The sequence below is a fragment of the Pan troglodytes genome, chromosome 6 (assembly GCF_028858775.2).
Source record: "Pan troglodytes isolate AG18354 chromosome 6, NHGRI_mPanTro3-v2.0_pri, whole genome shotgun sequence".
Taxonomy (NCBI): domain Eukaryota; kingdom Metazoa; phylum Chordata; class Mammalia; order Primates; family Hominidae; genus Pan; species Pan troglodytes.
The window spans coordinates 105,413,574-105,434,491 of NC_072404.2; the positions used below are offsets into that span (position 1 = coordinate 105,413,574).

Sequence of the window (20,918 nt, forward strand, 5' to 3'; positions counted from 1 at the left end):
TTTACTAAGAACCTACCATGTGCCAGGCATCATCAAAAGGATACATTAAAGAACAAGACAGACCTAGAGTTCATATTCTAGTTGAGGGTAAAATACTAATAAGCAAATAAATATATAGTTTAGGATGGTAAGTGCAATGGAGAAAATTAAAGTAGAATAAGTGGGATAGGACTATAGGCTGTCAAGTTGACAATTTCATATATTTTCCTTATGCTTCTATAATAGCATTAATCGTATTTTAGTTTATTCATTCATCTGCCATTTTTCTCTTACTACATTATTTCCATTTCCTCTTTGATTTCCTGCACAGTACCTAGGACATAGTAAGTGAGGAGCTAAAAATATATATTGGGGATAAAGAAATGATATATAATGTAGTCCATACAATCTGGAGAAGTGGCTTAAAAGCTTTCCTCCCAGTCAGAGGGGTCAGAACAGAGTGAGTCACACAAACCACCATGCAGTTCCCAGGTGATAAGAACTCTACCTTAACTGAGAGATTCACAATGCCCCTGGAAAAGAGTTGTCAGTATAAAGTGGAATCCAGTAGTTTGGACTAGATTGTAAAATTGCATGCAAAACTTAACAGGTGGCCTCATGTCTTTTGAAAGGGTCACTATGTTCACACTGGTGCTTAATTTGTCTTTTACTTTAGTAGTTCTTATTCCATTGATTTTTTTTCATCTCTTGCACTCATCCCAGGCTATTAAGATTTAATGAAGAACCACAAATTGTTCCAAGTTCATATCCCTGTGTTTTTGTGATTTGTAGAAATGACAAGCATCCATGGCTCAGCTATGTGACTTTTTCCATTCAAACTATACAAGCTGTTATGTCCCTGCTGTTCTGCACATAGAAACAAGCAGTATTTGCCCCCTCACATGATTCAAAGATGACTTAGGAAGATATGCCTCACAGTCCATTCCCAATGATCCTTCTTCATAAAACCTGGCTAAAACCACACATTAAAGCTTTATCAAAGCATAAAAAGATTTGATAAAGTTATTCATTCATAAATATATTTGTTGTATGCCTACTTTGAGCAAAGTGCATTGTTAGGTGCTGCAAGGCCTGCAGATGTCATGTAAACCTGGTTTCTCTCTTCAAAATAACTGATGACAGTGAGAAAGATAAATACACAAATATCTGGAACATGAGTAGAATGTCTTAAGTGGCATGAGAGGCATAGAGAGTATAGTAGGCCAGACCTGGAGTCACAGCTTTATCTATATGTGTATTAGAATCAACAGGGCATAGGTTCAGTTGACTTAACCCATGGTTTTACCTAGGTCCTTAATTATCTACGAAGGCTATATAATACATTCATTGATAATTTCCAGATTTTCTTCATTGCTATAAAGTGAATAACATTTTACATGATGAACATTCTTGTTCTGTGGCTACTGTACTTTCTAAGCACTATCAGAATATGCACTTTGGTTCAAAAGAAGGGTCCCTATGGCACACACCACAAATCTTTTTACAACAAGCTTAATTTTGCTTTTACATTGGTCCATCCATCTGAAATATAAAATAGAGACCTTAGTAAAATTGTAACGTAGCAGGCATTGGCTTTGTAGTCATTCTAAATGGGTCATATGGGTCTATGGGGGAGAAGCAGGGGATTGCTATTTTTCACCTAACATAGAGAAGGTGCAAATCCACTTCCATAAATTAAACAAGGTCCTCATTTTGCACCCTATAAATCCTTTCAGGATGCTGTTAAGAGCAAGTGGAGTCTCACCAGGGACCACTTCAAAGATCAGTTCCTCGGGTTCATTAGAACAAATTTAAATGATCATGTGTGGAACTGCTCTTAGCAGTTTCACTGGGCATAATTTTTGAGTGCCTGTTACATGGAACACACACTGCCGCACTTTGCTCATGATTCCAAATTTTGCTAAGCACGTTGACATTTGTTGGTGCTCCAGAGGCCCAAATGTTTTAATAACTGAGCTCATTTTTATTCTTAGTGACATAATATTAGGATTCTACAATTCCTACATATTTGTCATATTTATAACCTCATGCACATGAATATTTTAAATATAGCATTTTTGGTATGTTTTCTCACATCTTCCTAATTGTATATGATTGCATGCAGAATACTATGTGATAATAGAGGGCTGCAAATAATAACAGCTTAGTTAAATAAGCAAGATATGTCTGTGTGTAATTTTTTAAATGTCTATCATTATTTCTCAAATGTGCTTCTGTTTTAAAAAAGGACTGAGACATAAGTTTGTCTCTTTTTCTTAGCTAGTTTATTCAACAAATACTTATTGAGCACTTACTATATGCCAGACACTTGGCAACAAGAAAGACAAGATACTTGCCCATATGGGAGTTACAGTGGATATGTAAATCTCTCTTCTGTTTTCAGTAAAGAGAAAACATTATTTTCTCCATATTATATTTAAATTATGTGCATTATTTTGTGGTGACAAGGGTTTCCACAACGTGTTACATTTTCAGCTATGTTAAAGTAATTTAAGAAATTTCCTTGAAAAAAATAAATGATTGTTCCTTCAAGGATGGATGGAGTTTTATATAGTCAATAGGTTCCCCAAAAGGAGATAAAGCAGACCATGTGCAAAATGCTATCTCAAGAATAAAATAGTCTTATAAATATAAAAGCTTCAGAGACCTAAGTGTATTTGTTTCCATTAAAATAGCTGCATCAGCAATGATAGGCTTTGAGGAATTCTGCAAAAAGAATTAAATAATAAATATTGATATTAAATTCTGTATTTTAAAAAGATTTCATTGCCCTACATTGTTTTTAAATAATCAAAAATAGGGTAACATATTTGCAAACAATTTATTTCAGGATAACTGTAAAAATGATTTCATTTTGGTGGTGTGTGGTTGTTCTAAATTATGGAGAAGTAATCATGCAGAGTTGAGGGTTTTCTTGTTTTGTTTTGTTTTTAAGCAATCATTGCTTTTCAGAGGTCACTGGAATTCTGCTCATGTGTGCTCTTCCTACAGCAAAGCAGGTATTGGTGAGGTCTTTGAAGGTCACCAAGGGCCAGTGACAGGAATTAACTGCCACATGGCAGTGGGCCCAATCGACTTTTCTCACCTGTTTGTCACATCATCATTTGACTGGACTGTCAAACTGTGGACCACCAAGGTAAGAATATCTTGACTGAAATTCTCAGATAATACATAAGGGCAGAGGATGGTTTTTCATTCCCTGGAAACAGTTGTCCCTAAAGCCTCTTCCAGGCAACCTGGCATTGGGAATTCATATACCTTCTGGTGAGCTCAGTCTACCTCAGAGCTAGTTAAGTCCATTTTATTTACTTTTACACATATAGGTAATACTTGAAAACATTCTAACTATAAAAAATTCAAACAATTCAAATAATGATAAAGCTGCAGTCCTCCTCTACCTACCCCAACCCCAACCCCATCCACAACACCCCCTTCACTGCCTGTACCTCAGTCCCCTCCCCAGAGGTAAACTTTTATCAGTTTCATGTCTGTGTTCTGGAGCTTGGTGGTATCTACTTACTTACATATGTACCTATGGAAATATATGATTTGGGACTTGGGGGTTTTTTTGTTTGGTTCGTTGATTGGTTGTTTATTTTTATTTTGAGCTATTGGAGGTTTTTAAGCTGGTAAATGGCCCTATGTTATGTTTTTAAAGGTAATTCTGGCTGGGAGCTATGGCTCACATCTGTAATCCCAGCATTTTGGGAGGCCGAGGTGGGTGGATCGCTTGAGGTCAGGAGTTTGAGACCAGCCTAGCCAACATGGTGAAGCCCCATTTCTACTAAAAATACAAAAATTAGCTAAGTATGGTGGTACATGCCTGTAGTCCCAGCTACTCTCGAGGCTGAGGCAGGAGAATCACTTGAACCTGGCAGGCAGAGGTTGCAGTGAGCCGAGATTGGGCCACTGCATTCCAGCCTGGGCAACAGAGGCAGACTCCATCTCAAAATAAAATAAAATAAAATAAAAGTAAAATAAAATATAATTCTCTCCATGCTTGGGAGCAAGAAGAAAAGCTGAGACCACTTGGAAGGAAGGCACAATAATCTAGGAAAGAAATGACAGTGACTTAAACCAGTAGGCTGAGATGGAGAGAAATAAATGCATTTGAGAACCATTTAAGAGATAAAAGCCACAGAAATTGGTGATTGATTTGATAGAAGGAAGGTAGGAGAGGGAGTCATCAGCAGATAACCCAGGTTTAAGACCTGGGCAGCTGGTAAGTGTAGCACTCACTGCACTGGAGAACAGCAGGGGAAGGACATGCTGGGGCAGAGCTTTGCATATGTTGAGCTAAAGGTGCCTGGGAGAGGCATTTCAAGATCTCCATTAGGCAGTTTGATATGTGAGTCAGAAGAAGAGAGAGCCCTCCAAAGAGAATGTATGCACTAGAATAGCAGTAGTTTTTTTCACAAATGAGTAGGTTTTTTTTTTCTTTTTTTTGAAACATAGTCTCACTCTGTCACCCAGGCTGGAGTGCAATGGCACTATCTTGGCTCACGGCAGCCTCTGCCTCCCAGGTGCAAGTGATTCTCCTGCCTCAACCTCCCTAGCAGCTGGGATTCCACAGCACACACCACCATGCCCATCTAATTTTTGTATTTTTAGTAGAGATGGGGTTTCGCATGTTGGCCAGGCTGGTCTTGAACTCCCAACCTCAAATGATCTGCCCGTCTTGTCCTGCCAAAGTGCTGGGATTACAGGCATGAGCCACCACACCTGGCCCAGCAGTGGATTTTAAAAGAAACACTAACATGCAATCTGGAGGGAGAGCAATACTTAGGAAATAAATAGAAATGGAACTAGAAAAAGGAGATGAAAAAGTAACCCAGGAAATAGAAGACAAATTAGAATTTTCTTTGCAGCTTCATGGGTATTAATGGAAAAAACCATGTTAAGGGGACAGAATTTGCTTTTAACTATATGAAAAGATAACAACCTCATTTATAAGAGAAATTAAAATTAAAACCAAGTTGAGAAACATATTTCCAACTGTCAGATTGACAGAAATCTAAGTTTTGCAACATACTCTGTGATGAGGCCGAAAGAAACCAGCTGTTCTCATACATTGCCATTGGAAATGCAAAATGGCTCAACACTGTGGAAGAGGATTTAGCAATATCTAAAAATAATAAATGTTTTAACAGAACAATTTCCACTTCTAGGAATCTATGCCAAAGATATACCAGCAAAAATAAGACAGAAGACATATGGAGAAGGACATTCACTGAAAGATTATTTGAATAGCAAAAGAATGAATACAACTCAAAAATCTCTATCAGTACAGTGCTGTGTGAATCAAAAGTATGGTACCTCCACCCAAGAGAGTAACATTATTCAGGTATAAGAAAAAATGAAGAAGACTTCTATGTTCTATTATGGAGCGATCCCTAAGATACATTTTTAAATGAGTAAAGCAAAGTGGAGAGAAGTGCAAATAGTATATTATCATTGTTTATAATTATATACTTAGAAGTTGAAAGGATAAACAAAAAAGTTACTTATAGCAAGACAGGAAGCTAAAAGAAAAAAATAATAGCTAGACTTCTTTGAATATACCTTATTTTTACATTTGATTTTGGAACCATGTACATATTTTACATAGTTATAAAAGAAAATGAAATAAATTTAAAAATTGATTCCTAAAAAATTTAAAGTAACATGAATCACTTTAATGTGGTTCAAATTGGTAGCAAAATCTTACATGAAAGAATGATTTGAAGTGACTTTAAAACCCTGTATGTTTGGTATACATTCCTAAAGGGATATATTTTAAGGATTTTTTTAAACTACCAAAAAAATCTAAAATCTAAACTACTTCTAGTACTCATATTGCTGGTTGTCATATTGCTACTGCTATCCTGAGGCCATTGTATTTGTATCATAACATAAGTTAAATTACTATGTTGGTGTCATTGAGAACTGAGATTATCAGCTTGGTTGAAAGGAGATACAGATGCATGCAGTTAAGTAACAATTCTGTAGTAATCCTGAATCTGAGTGGGAAGTATACTAAGAACTCATGGTGTGTATTATCTTTCAATACAAAAGAATACATATTCACTGCTCTGTTCACCAAAAAGACCTAGGAACGGTGACCAATTCAATAGCAATGACATTCCTGATGCCCAGAATGTGCTCCCCAAATACAGGTTCCACTCAAGGAAACCAGGGATCCCAGAAGAAATTACTGATTCTAAGCGTGGAGCAGGAAATTTATAAAATAAACTGAGATTATTTTATTATAACAAGCAAAGATGCTACCAAACACTACAAAGTTTTTGTCAAAGGACTTGGAAACCAAGTTGAGTAAGCTTCTGTTGGCCCAGACAACATCAATAAGAGTAATAGATTCATGAGTTCATAACAATACTGAAGAAAACAAACAAATAAAAAACCTCTTTGGCCACCTATGGAGAATACTAGGTAAACAAACTCATTATTTTGAAAACCAGTGAGTAAATGAAAGAATCAAACATGTAGTCTGTCTTTTCTATATGAATTGTATTTCAGGGTTACTAAATCATTGATGAGGGGACTTTTTCTTTACAGAATTCCAGCTAATATAGGAATAAAAAATGGGCCGAAGACTGTGGCTCACACCTGTGATCCCAGCACATTGGGAGGCTGAGGCGGGTGGATCACGAGGTCAGGAGATCGAGACCATCCTGCCCAACATAGTGAATACTTGTCTTTACTAAAAATACAAAAATTAGCTGGGTGTGGTGGGGCGTGCCTATAATCTCAGCTGCTAGGGAGGCTCGGGAGGCTGAGTCAGGAGAATCACTTGAACCAGGGATTCGGAGGTTGTAGTGAACCGAGATCGTGCCACTGCACTCCAACCTGGTGACAGAGTGAGACTCCATCTCAAAAAAAAGAAAGAAAGAAAGAAAGAAATGACAGAATTTGAAAATCACCATTTTGCAAACACCATAATCTAGGCAATGATTATTGCTGATAATATTGTAAAAATAGAAACAACCTTTTTCATAATTACAGAATACACAATACCACCTTTGAAGTAGGCTTACACTCAAAATTGAATCTGAATCTTATCAATCCTCCAGATCTCTGAATTTAGAAGATACAGATGCAAAACATTAAATAACACCACAGGGATGCAATCAACCAAACCCAGACCACTGGCATATCTACAGGACACCTGATTTAGTTTCTGCAACAAAACCAAAAATTTTTCCTCAAGGGCAAATTGGAAGTGGAAACAATGTATTAAAAAAAAAAAAAACAGAACAAAACAAAACTTGGGACATTTCAGTGGATCTTAAAATATGGATCTTACATAGATCTTGATTCAAACAAGCAACCAGGTGAAAAACTTTAGAAGGCTACCACGGAAATGCAAATACTAACTGTGTATTTGATGATATTTATGCAGTACTATTTTTAGTAATTTTTTTTTTTTTGAAATGGAGTCTCTCTCCGTTGACCACACTAGAGTGCAGTGGTACCATCTCGGCTCACTGCAACCTCCACCTTCCAGTTCAAGCAATTCTCCTGCCTTAGCCTCCCAAGCAGCTGGGATTATAGGTGCTCGCCACTACAACTGGCTAATTTTTGTATTTTTAGTAGAGATGGGGTTTCACCATGTTGGCCAGGCTGGTCTCGAACTCCTGACCTCGTGATCCACCCGCCTCGGCCTCCCAAAGTGCTGGGATTACAGGTGTGAGGCACTGTGTCTGGCCAATAATTGTTATGATCACTTTAAATGGTGTTACCTTTTAGGGATGCATATTGAAATACAGAAGAAATTATATGATATTAGTGATTTGCTTCAAAATAAGCAGTTGGGAATGGGAGAGCTTGTGAATGTAGGTGACTAACATTGGTCATGATTGCTAATTATTGAAGCTGGATGATTGATATTAGTCTCTCTATCTCTGAATATGTTTAAAATTTTCTATAATAAAGCACCTTTAAAAGGCAGAAAAAGCAATTAGTAATAATGGCTAATACTTCAGAGAAGAAACATCAGGACGGGAATATGTCCATTGTATTTAGCAACTCAGAAGCCACTAGTGTCCATGGCAAAAGCAGTGTCTTTGGAGTTTGTTGAGGGTGGGACAAAAAATCACAATACATTAAAGAATGAGTGGAAAGCAAGAAAGCATTAAAATCAAGATGTTTTCTTTCCTTTTTTTTTTTTTCTTGAGATTAGAGAGAGCTCAAGGATGTTGCTGCTGTGGAAGAGCCTGTGAAGGAGAGTAGAAAATCTGTAAGTGTAAGGTAGAGAAAGGGCCGTGAAAATGTTGCCACGAATGAATTCATAGCATGGACAGGGAAGTGAATTTTAAATCTGAGCAGCAACATCTCTTCTGTTGTAACAGAAGAGCAGGTAAGGATGGGATCATGTGTGTGTCCGTGTGTAGAGTTAGTGAAGGAAAGCAGAGCAAACTCTCCTGTGATGGCTATTTTCTTAATGCTGTAGGGGGTTAAATACTCTGCTGAGTGGGAAGTGGAGCCACTGAAGGGAGCAGATTTCAGCTGATCACAGAGGAGAATAGGAAGAGCTGATTAGGGAATGAAAGATGGACTGTGGTCAGTGTGGTGGGTCCAGTTGTGGTCAGAAACCAGAATGTTTTAGCAGCTTCAATCTTCAGGACTGATTTCCTCCAAGAAAGGGCAGCAGTGGAAATATGGGAATGAATGAAGGGCAAAGTTAGATGGATGTGGGCAGGAGCCTTACCAGAGTGTGATGGAGGGACAATAGAGCAAGGAATTGGGAGATATGGACAAGAAAGCCTCTGATGTTATAGGCTAAGGATGCTAAGCTGGAGCAGAAAGGAAATAAAAACAGACAGGAGAAAGTAAAGGGAGCAAAGGATTGGATGCCCCTATAAGATCAAAGAACAAGGATGAAGGAAGTAATTGAATAAGAGAATTAGTAACATAAGATATTACTGTTAGAAAGTGAGATGTTTGGATTTAGTATTTCACAACTGAAATCATTCCAAGTGATTTTTTTAAAAAGTCAAGGATGTGGTCATGTGTATAGCTGAAGTCTAGTGAGGGTGGAATTCACTGCAAATGAGGACGTCACAAAAGGTCAAGGTGCTGGTGTGTTGTGGGCTTTGGAGTGGGCCAGAAAATAGCTAGACTGGGATGGAAAAGGAAACAGTGATCACAGTACCAAAGTCCTCAGTGAATTAGGAGGAGACATCAAAAGAGGTAGAGAATGATACAGCCAGATGGCCTGAGCTTAAAAGAAATAGGACTTTTTACTGGAGGCCTAAGAAGCGGTAAAATAGCCCTGAAGAGCAAGTGAGAAGCTGACCCTCTCACTATCTTGAAATAGAATACATGATAATGAACAGCTTCTACGTGAGGAAATGGCAGAAGAGGTGGTGAGGTTAGGGCAGAGCTAGGATTCCACTGAGGCAGGCAGGAGAAGTAGCTTCCCATGAGAAGGCTGAGGTTGGAGGCAAAGGCATGTATCATGGAATAAGAGATGTGGGGCAGGGGAACTGTAGGAACATCAGGAAAGAAGAGTGCAGTGAGTGATTTGTTCCGGTGAAATAAGTACTAATAGAGATTTCTAGAAAATGCTCTGAGACCCCACCGGGAATGGGAAGGGGAGACGGAATAAAAGGGGCCAAGGATTCAGAGGAGTATGCTAATCGTTACATATTCTAGCACAATGAGGTTAGCATGAAGGGAGAGGGAATTAAAACACATTACATTGCCCTCCCTCTACTCCCACAGCACCTCCTGCCGCACCACGTTTCATCATTAACCACTGTCAGGGAAGACCACATTGAAGCAGAAACTTTGTTGGAGTGGTTTACCTGGCAAACAGAGAACCAGGCTGCATTCCAGGCAGCTGAGTCAACAAATGTCCAAGCAGCCATTTTCATCCAAATGGCTGGAAGGTTGGGATCCATTTAGGGAATGAGGCTGGAAAGATAGGTCTATACTTGATTGTGCTGATTTATTTTTATTTTCTAGGTGGTGACAAGTCATTTTAGGAGAGAATTAATCAAAATTTGATTTTAAGGAGTTTGCCTTGGAATACTATGGAAGATGAATTTGTGTGGGGAGCCAAGATCAACATTTATCGAGGTCATACTATGTACTAGGCATTGTGCTAAATATTTGAAATACATTAGTTCATTAAATGCTCACAATAAACCTGTGAGTAGATGTTAGTATCCCATTTTATATAAGAGGAAATAGGCACAAGAGAGCTTAAATAACTTGCCTGATGTTCTTAGTGAATAAGTGGGGAAACTGGGATTCAAATGCAGATTTGGGTGACCCCAAAGACTGTGTTCTTTTCCACACCATCGTGTTAAGCCTGGAGACAAGAAGCCCAGTTGTAAATCTGGTTTGGTCATCCAGGTGAGAGCCAGAATTTAGGCAGTGAGCTTGTGGAGGAGAACACCAATCTGAGAAATAAAATCAACCAGATGCAGTGACCAGCAGACCTGATTTGAGAGGGGAGTCAGTGATGATTCTGATATTTCTGCCGTTAGCATCTGAGTGAAGAATGGTGGTGCCAGTGACTGAGACAGGACATGCAAGGGGAGGAGTGGGCTTGGGTTAGAGGTAGGAAATCAGTGGTCTGGGCATGCTTAGACTGAGGTGTCTGGAAATTCCCACAATGTAATTGAAGATATTTGTCTTAGTCCATTCAGGGTTCTATAACAAAACAACTTAGAGTGGGTAACTTATAAACAATAGTCTTTATTGCTCACAATTCTGGAGGCTGATATGTCCAAGATCAAGGTGCCAGTAGATTTGGTGTCTGGTGAGTGATCACTGCCTCATAGATGGTGCTTTCTTCTTGCATCCTCACATGGAAGAAGGGGCTAACAGGCTCCTTGAAGCCTCTTTTATAAGGATACTAATCCCATGCATGAGGGTGGAGCCCTCATGACCTAATCATCTCCTAAAGTTCCCACCTTTTAATACTATCACAGTAGGGATCAAGTTTCAACATATGAATTTTGGAGGGACACAAATATTCAATTGACAGCGTAATACTGAAGCTCAGGGGCAAAGGATGAGTTAGAAATATAGATATGACAGTGATCCATCATTTATTCCAAAGGTGAAAATTATAATAGAACATGAATTGAAGAGGCTATGAATGCAATCTTGGACCTGCTGATGCTGCAGGTGCTGAGGCGTGAGAACAGGATGCTCAATAAAGAATGTGATAAAGGCTGTTAAACACCAGAGATATCAAGAAATACACAGATGGCAAGGCAAGAAGAGGGTCACGTGGACCTCAGTGAGAACAATTTTAGTGGAGCACTGGAGACAGATTGTGAGTGGTTGCAGAGTGAAAAGGGAAGACAGTAGACACAGAAAATATAGACTAGTCTTTCAGACATGAGGCAGTGAACATAAGGAGATAGAGAGGCGACTAGCAGCGAAAGCCGGGCCAAGGAAGGATTTTATTATTATACTCTCTGAGAGACCTGAGTATATTTGCGGCCTGAAGAGGAGCCAATGAAAGGTGTATGGTTTAAAAAATGGAGGAACAGAATTCACCGCTATATAACTCATCCATGTAACAAAAAGCGACTTGAACTCCAAAAGCTATTGGAATAAAAATTAAATTAAAAGAAAAAACCAGAGGAAGATTATTTCAACTGACCATGTCAGGTTTAGGATAGGGAGAAGAGGCAGGATATTGGCAAGACTAAAAAAAGGCTTACAAGTAAGTTTAGCTACATGGAAGTGGAGGGAGAAGGAGGAAAGAAGAGAAGGTCCCCCATTTCTTCGGTGGAGTCAGAGGCAGTTATCTGTTAACGATGATGGGAACTGGGATGTGGTAGGGAGAGGAAGGAGGATTAGACCAGGTCCTGTAAGAGATGGGACAGGGCCCTGAACTTGCATAGATTTGAGGACCAGCTGGGGCTAAATATCACAGATGTATTTCGTAGGTGATATCTAATTTAAATTTTATGAGGTGATAAGAAGAGTGCCAAGAATTGTGTAAAATTGCCATTGTGGAGTCTCTTACAGGAATCTCCTGAATCTGACATTCAAAGCTGTCCACAGTCTGTCCCCACCATTACTAGAGCAGGTGAACAGATCCAGGTTTGGGAGATGCACCACTTCTTTACAATTCTTCCAAGCCAGTGTTCTCAAAATGTGGCCCCAGATCAGAAGCAACAGCATTACCTGGGGCTTATTAGAGATGCAAACCGTCTGGGCCCCACCCCAGACCTTCTGTGTCAAAAACTCTGGGGATGGGAGCCAACAATCTGTGTTTTAGAAGCCTTCCAAGTAATCCAGACGTTGCTAAAATATAAAGAGCCATGCCCTAAACCACCGTAAAGTTCTATTTCAAACATCCCATCCTACAGAGCTGGTGGGGCAGTTCAGTTACATTGAGGGACCCTTCCTTTCTCCCAGGGTTGTGCTAGAGAACTGGGGATCTAGTTTAGGGTTCAGACAGGAGAATGAAAACTATTGTCCCACCTGCAACAAGGTTTCCTCATATAATGAATATGCTACATGTTCTGGCCAGAGGTTTGTACTGTGAATGTATTTGAAACCCCAAATTAATTCTAACCCTTTATGGTGTTCTAAACAGTTACGCTTGAAACTTGACAATATGGGCTAGTGGCTTTCTCCTCTTCTTAATCTCAATGAGCGTAAAATTTAAAGGAAGCAATCACATCTCTTAAAATTACTAATCACAGGCCGGGCACAGTGGCTTATGCCTGTAGTCCCAGCACTTTGAGAGGCCGAGGCAGGCAGATCACAAGGTCAGGAGATTGAGACCATCATGGCTAACACGGTGAAACCCCGTCTCTACTAAAAATACAAAAATTAGCTGGGCATGGTGGCGGGTGCCTGTAGTCCCAGCTACTCGGGAGGCTGAGGCAGGAGAATGGCGTGAACCCAGGAGGCAGAGCTTGCAGTGAGCCAAGAATGTGCCACTGCACTCCAGCCTGGGTGACAGAGCAAGACTCCATCTCAAAAAAAAAAAAAAAAAAAAAAATTACTAATCACATTTTGCAGGACTATGGCTGAAAATAACCTTTATCTTAATAAAAGAGGCAAAGTAAAAAAAAATGCTCTCTTGAAAATATTGGAAATGGAGTTTTTTGGCCTTTTTCCATCTTACTGACAATGAGAATTTTCATGGAAGTGTAGCAGAGACAAAGATATGAGATGGGTAATTATTGTAGTCCCTTCTGACAATAATGATTACCTTCATAATCTTTACTTTAAACTTATTGGGTAACTTGGAGTCATCTTATCATTTAAACAAGGCAAAGAAGTTTATAATAGAGTCTTAATAGGATTAGTGATAGCCTCACACTTCAGCTTGTAAATTAAATAACATAAGGAAAACTCCTCCAAATCATAGAAAGAATTGGTGCTAAGAGACAACACTATGAAATAGTATGAAATCAAATTTTTTAAAAGTCTGCAATATAATACTTTGTTGATAAAATACAGTATAGTGGTGGGCACAGTGGCTCACACCTGTAATCCCAGCACTTTGGGAAGCCGAGGTGAGCGGATCACCTGAGCTCAGGAGTCCGAGACCAGCCTGGCCAACATGGTGAAACCCCGTCCCTACTAAAAATACAAAAAATTAGCCACGCATGATGGCTCATGCCTGTAGTACCAGCTACTCAGGAGGCTGAGGCAGGAGAATTGCTTGAACCTGGAAGGCACAGGTTGCAGTGAGCCACTGCACTTCAGACTGGATGACAGAGAGAGACTCCATCTCAAAAAAAAAAAAAAAAAAAAAAAACAGTATAGCTCAAAAAGATAACCAGAAAAGATCAAAAGCAAACAATTCGACAACAAGAAAATTTGGCAACAGAAATATGCATTTTATACACTCTACTGCCCAAGAATTCACATGTCTAACATAATAATAAAATATTAAAAAAGAAAGTCTGTATTCGAGGGGGAATGTCATGCTGGAATTAGCACAGTGAGCAAAATGAATCTCACCCTGAAGCCTATAGAGAAGTCCATATGAATTCACTTTGCATAGCTAAATGATTGCCGGAGAGACAATAACACTTCACATACTGAAAGAGAGAAGTGATGATTTTAAAGATCCAAATTTAAAATGAAACTTCTCTACATGGGATCTTAGAAATACTGTAGTTAAATGAAAAAGCATATTTAGAGAAAATGCAATCATTGTCAATTCTCTTTGTGATTTGAATAGTTAATATTCCCATTAATTTTATAGGGTTTTATTTAAACTTTCCATGAGGATTGAACAGGTTGAGTTTTTGAAGTGGGACAAACATGATATTGCATATTTTGGGGGTGCTAAGTTCCTAAACAATACCCTTTCCCATTCGGTTTATCTTGTGCCTTTTTCTACCAAACTGCAGTTTCACCCTCTGCAGCCTGTATTTATCCCCATGATTGCCACTAGACCTGCTTCTTCAAAAGTTGCCCTGACCTGCTTTCTTGCCTGTTCCAGGGGTCATTTTTTCATTTTCCTTTTCTTTGATGACTTTGCTGCTTTAATAATGTTCATTAGTCCCTTGGAACATCCTTTTTTCAATGAGGCTGCTTTTAGAGGATAGTAAAAAAACTACATATTTTAGTCTATCCATTATGATCCTTTAAAAAAATGTACTAAAAATGCATTGCCTGAATAAATTCTGTTGAGTACCAACTCTTACCTTTTACTGTATCTTAGCACATTAAATTTCCTGTCCATCAAAACATGCTGGAGCTGATGCTCAGAAATAAAGTATGTACTCTTGGCTGGATTAAGACATTCATTATTCCACTCAGCTTGTCTGTTTGCTGAGGTTTTGGATAATTTTTTTTCCTGCGCTGCAGTTTAGTTTAGTGGCTAGACAAGTTCTGAGTCTTTGGATTTTTTTATTAATGCATCCAGTTTGGAAAGTTTCAGTGGATTCCAGTTAAATTTTGGGTTAATATTTATTTTGGTCCTGGTACAACTTCAGGGGGATTTAGGTTCATGATACTGTGCATGTATTTGCCAGGTCAGTCCCTTTCTTTAGACTTCAGTGGGCTTATGTTTCTTCTATTTGTATTAAATCTATCTTCTAAATCCTTTCTGCTCTCAACTTTTGGGTCTTAAAATTCAATTCCATTATGTCGACTGATCAGGTATATGGCCTAACTTAACCCATGTGTTTGTATTTGGTGTGGATTTTGGACACCACCCTGGGGTGCTGTCATCCAAGAACCTTTCCTGATACACATTTGATTGATGGAAATCACTGACTTCCCCCGAATATATCTTGACATTGTAGACACTGTACAATCTTTCCTAGCAGTTAACATGCATCTCAATCCTCTAATCTTTTAACAGTGACTCTGCTCTGAGAATAAAATTTTCTAAGTGACGGGAGAATTATGACTTTGCACAAATTAGAAAGATAATCTTTAATTTTCAAGCAACTACTGTGAAATCAATAAATATGACCTATTTCACTTTTACATCCTCTGCTGGGGTTAAAATATAAGATGGCTGTCTTAGCTGATTGTTTTCCCTGTTAGCTACTAGAAAAGAATAATTTGAATTTTATGAATAAAAGAGACAAGAAACATTTTTTCCTGAGGAAGAACATTCGTTATTACTTTTTAAATATCTTCATTTAAATGATTATGTATTACAGTAAATGTTAAGTATGGGTATATTATAAATAATACAATGATTAAAAAATTTATCTCTTGAATCACAGTGAGTATGCAACTGGGACAGAATTGCCATCCTTTCCCTGTAAGACTGTGAGCTCCTTGAGAGTAAGTCCCTGTGTTTTTTGTCTGTATCCCATTACCTGGCATAGTGCTTGGGACCTGGTAGGCACTGAGTAAATCACTGAATTAATACATGAATAAATAAATGCTGGTTTTTAAAAAGACGTACATTGAAAGCATACTATAGCAAATATTTAGTTAGCAGTAGTTTTGAGCAGTAAAATTCATAGCCATAATTTAGAAATATAATAATTAGAAAATGAGGTTAAGCTTTAAAAATCATACTAGGAAATATTTAAGAAACCATAACATTGAAAAAAGAAAGCAGAAGTTTGAAGGAGATTTAGTTAGGTAAAGGGAGAAAGGAAAGGGCATTCAAGCAGAATGAACAGAGTATGGAAAAACAAAGACACATGAGATAGTTAGTACTCTCTAGCTGTGTGAACTTAGAAAAGTTACTTAACCTCTCTGAGCTGCAGTTTAGTCATCTCTAAAATGGGGATTAAAATACCTCCTATTTCATAAAGTTCTTGTAAAGATTAAATGAGTGAATAGTTGTAAAGATGTTAAAACCATGCTACGTATAGGGTAAGAATATTAAAGATGTAGCAGTAGTAATAATTACTACTATTACTGTTAAATATTATGGTAATTGTTGCTGTTGTTATTTGGATGCTAAAGTGCTTTAGTAAGGCTGGAGCAGTGGGTACAAGGTGACTGGAACAGAATAATGAAAGGACAGCTCTGGGGACAAAATGGGATCAGATGACAAAAGGCAAAAAGGCAGCCTTGTGATGCCATGCGATGGAGTGTAGACTTTCTTCTGAAGATGACAAAGGTGACAGCTTGTGTGAAAGTCGGGCCACATCACCTCTTGCCTGATGTCATGTAGACTGAAGGTGGGCAGTAAGGACATCTTACCTTCTCCTCAGTATTTTGAACAACAGTGATAGTGTAATGTCCTACCTCTGATGACTGCAAATTACCAGCAGTATTTATGCTCCAGAGTAACCCCTGGATACATCACATGCATCCCTCCTATCTCCACAGTAGTTGATTGGATTATGAATGCACACTCTCACAATTCCACCTCATAAAATGATAGCGACTTCATTGACTGGAGTATTTACTTTTGCAATCCTTCATGAGGCTGCCCTGCCCAATTCACTACATCTAAGTTTTCAGACGAAGCCCAATTGTGATTACAATAGTCATAATAATAATTGTAGCTGCATTTAACTGAATAATCACATGTGACTGGCATTATGCCACTGATGTCACATAATTTTAAGTGTATTTCTGTAAATACACTGCCACACGACCTCATCTGGAATGGATCACTGCAGAATTATCTCATCTGGCCTTTCTGCTAGCTTTATGTTTACTGGCTTCTGTATTTTATCTTCAGTTTGGCTTTTCTTTTTATCAACTTATAATTGTTTTTAAATTTGGGGGGCCAAATATATATTCCCTTCCTCATCCTTCTTGGTTCCAACAAACTCCTGTCACTAGCGCTTCTAATCCTCACCCAAAACCCCATTAGTCTTTTCACACCTGCTCTCCAAAGTCCTGACTTCTCGAAAGGGATTTAAAAGTGGCAAGACAAAAAGACAGAGGTACTTTCATTTGTCTTAGATCTCAGGAAAGTATGTGTAGGCATATCTTAGTATATTTTAATATTTCTTTTATGATATCTATGTATTTCTTTAACTTGTTTCACAATTTAGTGCATACTTACACTTTTTTTTAGAATAGGATATTGCTTTGTTCATCTTTATCCCATGTCTCACATATGTTAGTTTGCTAGTATTGCACACAATGTGGCATGAGTAGAATTTGCCCATTAAAAATAATTACTACTTTATCAACATGGGACAAAAAATATTGGAAGATTATTCTCATTCTTCTGGTACTTTGTAAAGAATAGATATAATAAGAATTTTATAGTGGAAAAAAATATATAATTAATTTTTTAAGCTTTCTTTTTTTATTATACTTCTGGGATACATGTGCAGAATATGCAGGTTTGTTACATAGGTGCCATAGGTTTGTTATATACACGTGCCATGGTGGTTTGCTGCACCCATCAACCCGTCATCTACATTAGATATTTCCCCTAATGCTATCCCTCCCCTAGCCCCTCACCCCACAACAGGCCCTGGTGTGTGATGTTCCCCTCTCTGTGTCCATATGTTCTCATTGTTCAGCTTCCACTTATGAGTGAGAACATGCGGTGTTTGGTTTTCTGTTCCTATGTTAGTTTGCTGAGAATGATGGTTTCCAGCTTCATCCATGTCCCTGCAAAGGGCAGGAGCTCATCCTGTTTTATGGCTGCATAGTATTCCATGGTGTATATGTGCCACATTTTCTTTATACAGTCTATCGTTGATGGGCATTTGGGTTGGTTCCAAGTCTTTGCTATTGTGAACAATGCTGCAATAAACATACATGTGCATGTGTCTTATAGTAGAATGATTTATAATCCTTTGGGTGTATACCCAGTAATGGGATTGCTGGGTCAAATGGTATTTCTGGTTCTAGATCCTTGAGGAATTGCCACACTGTCTTCCACAATGGTTGAACTAATTTACACTCCCACCAACAATGGAAAAGCATTCTTATTTCTCCACTTCCTCTCCAGCATCTGTTGTTTCCTGACTTTTTAATGATCTCCATTCTAACTGACAGTGAGGTTTTGATTTGCATTTCTCTAATGACCAGTGATGGTGAGCTTTTTTTCATGTTTGTTGGCCACATAAATGTCTTCTTTTGAGAAGTGTCTGTTCATATCCTTTGCCCACTTTTTGATGGGGTTGTTTTTTTCTTGTAAATTTGTTTAAGTTCCTTGTAGATTCTGGATATTAGCCCTTTGTCAGATGCATAGATTGCAAAAATTTTCTCCCATTCCGTAGGCTGCCTGTTCACTCTGATGATAGTTTCTTTGGCTGTGCAGAAGTTCTTTAGTTTTATTAGATCTCATTTGTCAATTTTGGCTTTTGTTGCCATTGCTTTTGGTGTTTTAGTCATGAAGCCTTTGCCCATGCCTATGTCCTGAATGGTATTGCCTAGGTTTTCCTCTAGGGTTTTTATGGTTTTAGGTCTTACGTTTAAATCTTTAATCCATCTTGAGTTGATTTCTGTATAAGGTGTAAGGAATGGGTCTAATTTCAGTTTTTTGCATATGGCTAGCTAGTTTTCCCAACTCCATTTATTAAATATGGACACAGGGAGGGGAACATCACACACTGGGGTCTGTCGGGGGCTTGGGGGTTAGAGGAGGGAGAGCATTAGGAGAAATACCTAATGTAGATGATGGGTTGGTGGGTGCAGCAAACAACCATGGCATGGGTATACCTATGTAACAAACCTGCATGTTCTGCATATGTATTCCAGAACTTAAAGTATAATAAAAAAGAATAGTTTTCAAAAAATAATTATATTTATTTTTCCACTGCAAAATTCTTATTATAGTTATTCTTTACAAAGTACCAGAAGAATGAGAATAATCTTCCAATATGTTTTGTCCCATGTTGATAATAAAGTAGTAATTACTTCTAATGGGCAAATCCTACTCATTCCATATTGTGTGTAATACTAGCAAACTAACATATTTAGACTCAGGATAAAGATGAACAAAGCAATATCCTATTCTAAAAAAAAAAAGTGTAATTATGCACTAAATTGTGAAACAAGGTAAAGAAATACATAGATGTTGTAAAAGAAATATTGAAATATACTAAGAAAAAAACTCTTCTTTTTCTTTCCAGAGTGAAGTAACTGGCCCTCCCATAAATTCTAGGGAACCAGGCCTCAGTGTTTATTACTGGAAATGCACCAGCTTTGTGGAAGTTTCTGGAAAGGAATGTTGTGGAATTGGTGATTAAGTGGAATAGCTTTCTCTTCTGTCCCCTGGTTCATTGACTTGATCTAAGCCCAAGGCAAAAGTAAGAGGAGGTCTCTTATAATCTGTCAGCTTCCTTCTCACTTAGGACCTTCCTTAAGGATTAAAAACTTAACTTTTAAACCAGAGTTCCTCTTTACCTCTCTGCCAGACCCAACTACATTAAGGGATTTGACGGGTCACCAATCCAGGAGGGTTATGCATGAGACACTTGGCTTCCACCCACCTGTGGAATGTAATTTATGCCTGGTTGGTTTGATTTTTTTTTCCCTCAATCACCCTCCTTTAACAAAGGCCAGTCAGTGAGCTGAGTTTTGCTGTCTTCTGCTATTAGGACCATTTTCTTAAGGTAGCAATCCATAGACCATCACAATGAAGCGTGTTTGTGTCTGTGAGTGTGTGCCTGTGTGTGACATTCTTTCTTTTCTTTACAGTATTTTATGTTTAGCTTGATCTGTAATAAATTAAAGTGGTCATGCTTTTCTCTAAGGATGACCTCCTCCAGCTCCTCTCAAGAAAGTCTATTTATTGGGAAAATAGTTCCTTAACAGCAGAGAAAGACTATATCTTCTTTATCAAGTTTGTGACAAAATTATTACCAGTTTCTCTGAGGTAGGTCTCTCCCCATGCTCATTCTTCCTACATAATCCTTTTAGATAATCTACCCAAAATATACTTTTCATTATGCCATTTCCTTATACTACAACATACAGTAGTGTTTGTATTCTGTGGAACTCTAACAGGCATTTCTCAAAGGCAAGAGTTCCATGATTTACTCTCTCTATATATATCTATATATAGTATATGCATATAGCATATGCATATGTATATTTACTATATATATAGTGTGTATATATATATGCAGAAAGTTAAAGTCAACAAGCATCTGTAGTAGGAAGGTCTTTTTTAATTTATTCTTCACGAATGAGCTGCATATATGGCATGTGAAGTTTATCAGAGTGACCTAAATACGGGATTGGTTTTTAACCAAGCATACCAAAGAATAGTAGTCCTGAAAAACATAACTCTGGAAACTAACTGATAATTGCATTACTTGCTTTCTTAATCATTTCAAACACCTCCACCTGCATTTCATGGTTCTTCACACTTTTAGACAGGTGTCTAACCATTAGTCTCATAAACTAGGCACATAAATGTCCGGGGGCAGGTAAAGTTACTGGAGAAGTGTGTGGTGCTCCTGGGTGTAGGAACTCCAGGGAGAATTAAAGAACTTGTTAAACAAGGTGGCCTTAATTTGAACCCCTTAAAGTTTCTGGGTTTTGACTGGAACTGGAGAGATCAGAAGTTGAGGAGAATGAGGAAA

General features: G+C 38.2%; 1 protein-coding gene across 5 annotated transcripts in view; it reads left to right on the forward strand.

Annotated features, from left to right (window-relative positions):
• DYNC1I1 (dynein cytoplasmic 1 intermediate chain 1) overlaps positions 1–20,918 on the forward strand; it is a 325,617-nt gene that overhangs the window by 263,522 nt on the left and 41,177 nt on the right. For all 5 annotated transcript variants that reach the window (XM_001170561.5, XM_001170506.5, XM_001170374.5 and 2 more), the window contains one exon: positions 2,992–3,136. In XM_001170561.5, the coding sequence (XP_001170561.1) occupies positions 2,992–3,136 (145 nt within the window). The remainder of the gene's footprint in view (positions 1–2,991; positions 3,137–20,918) is intronic.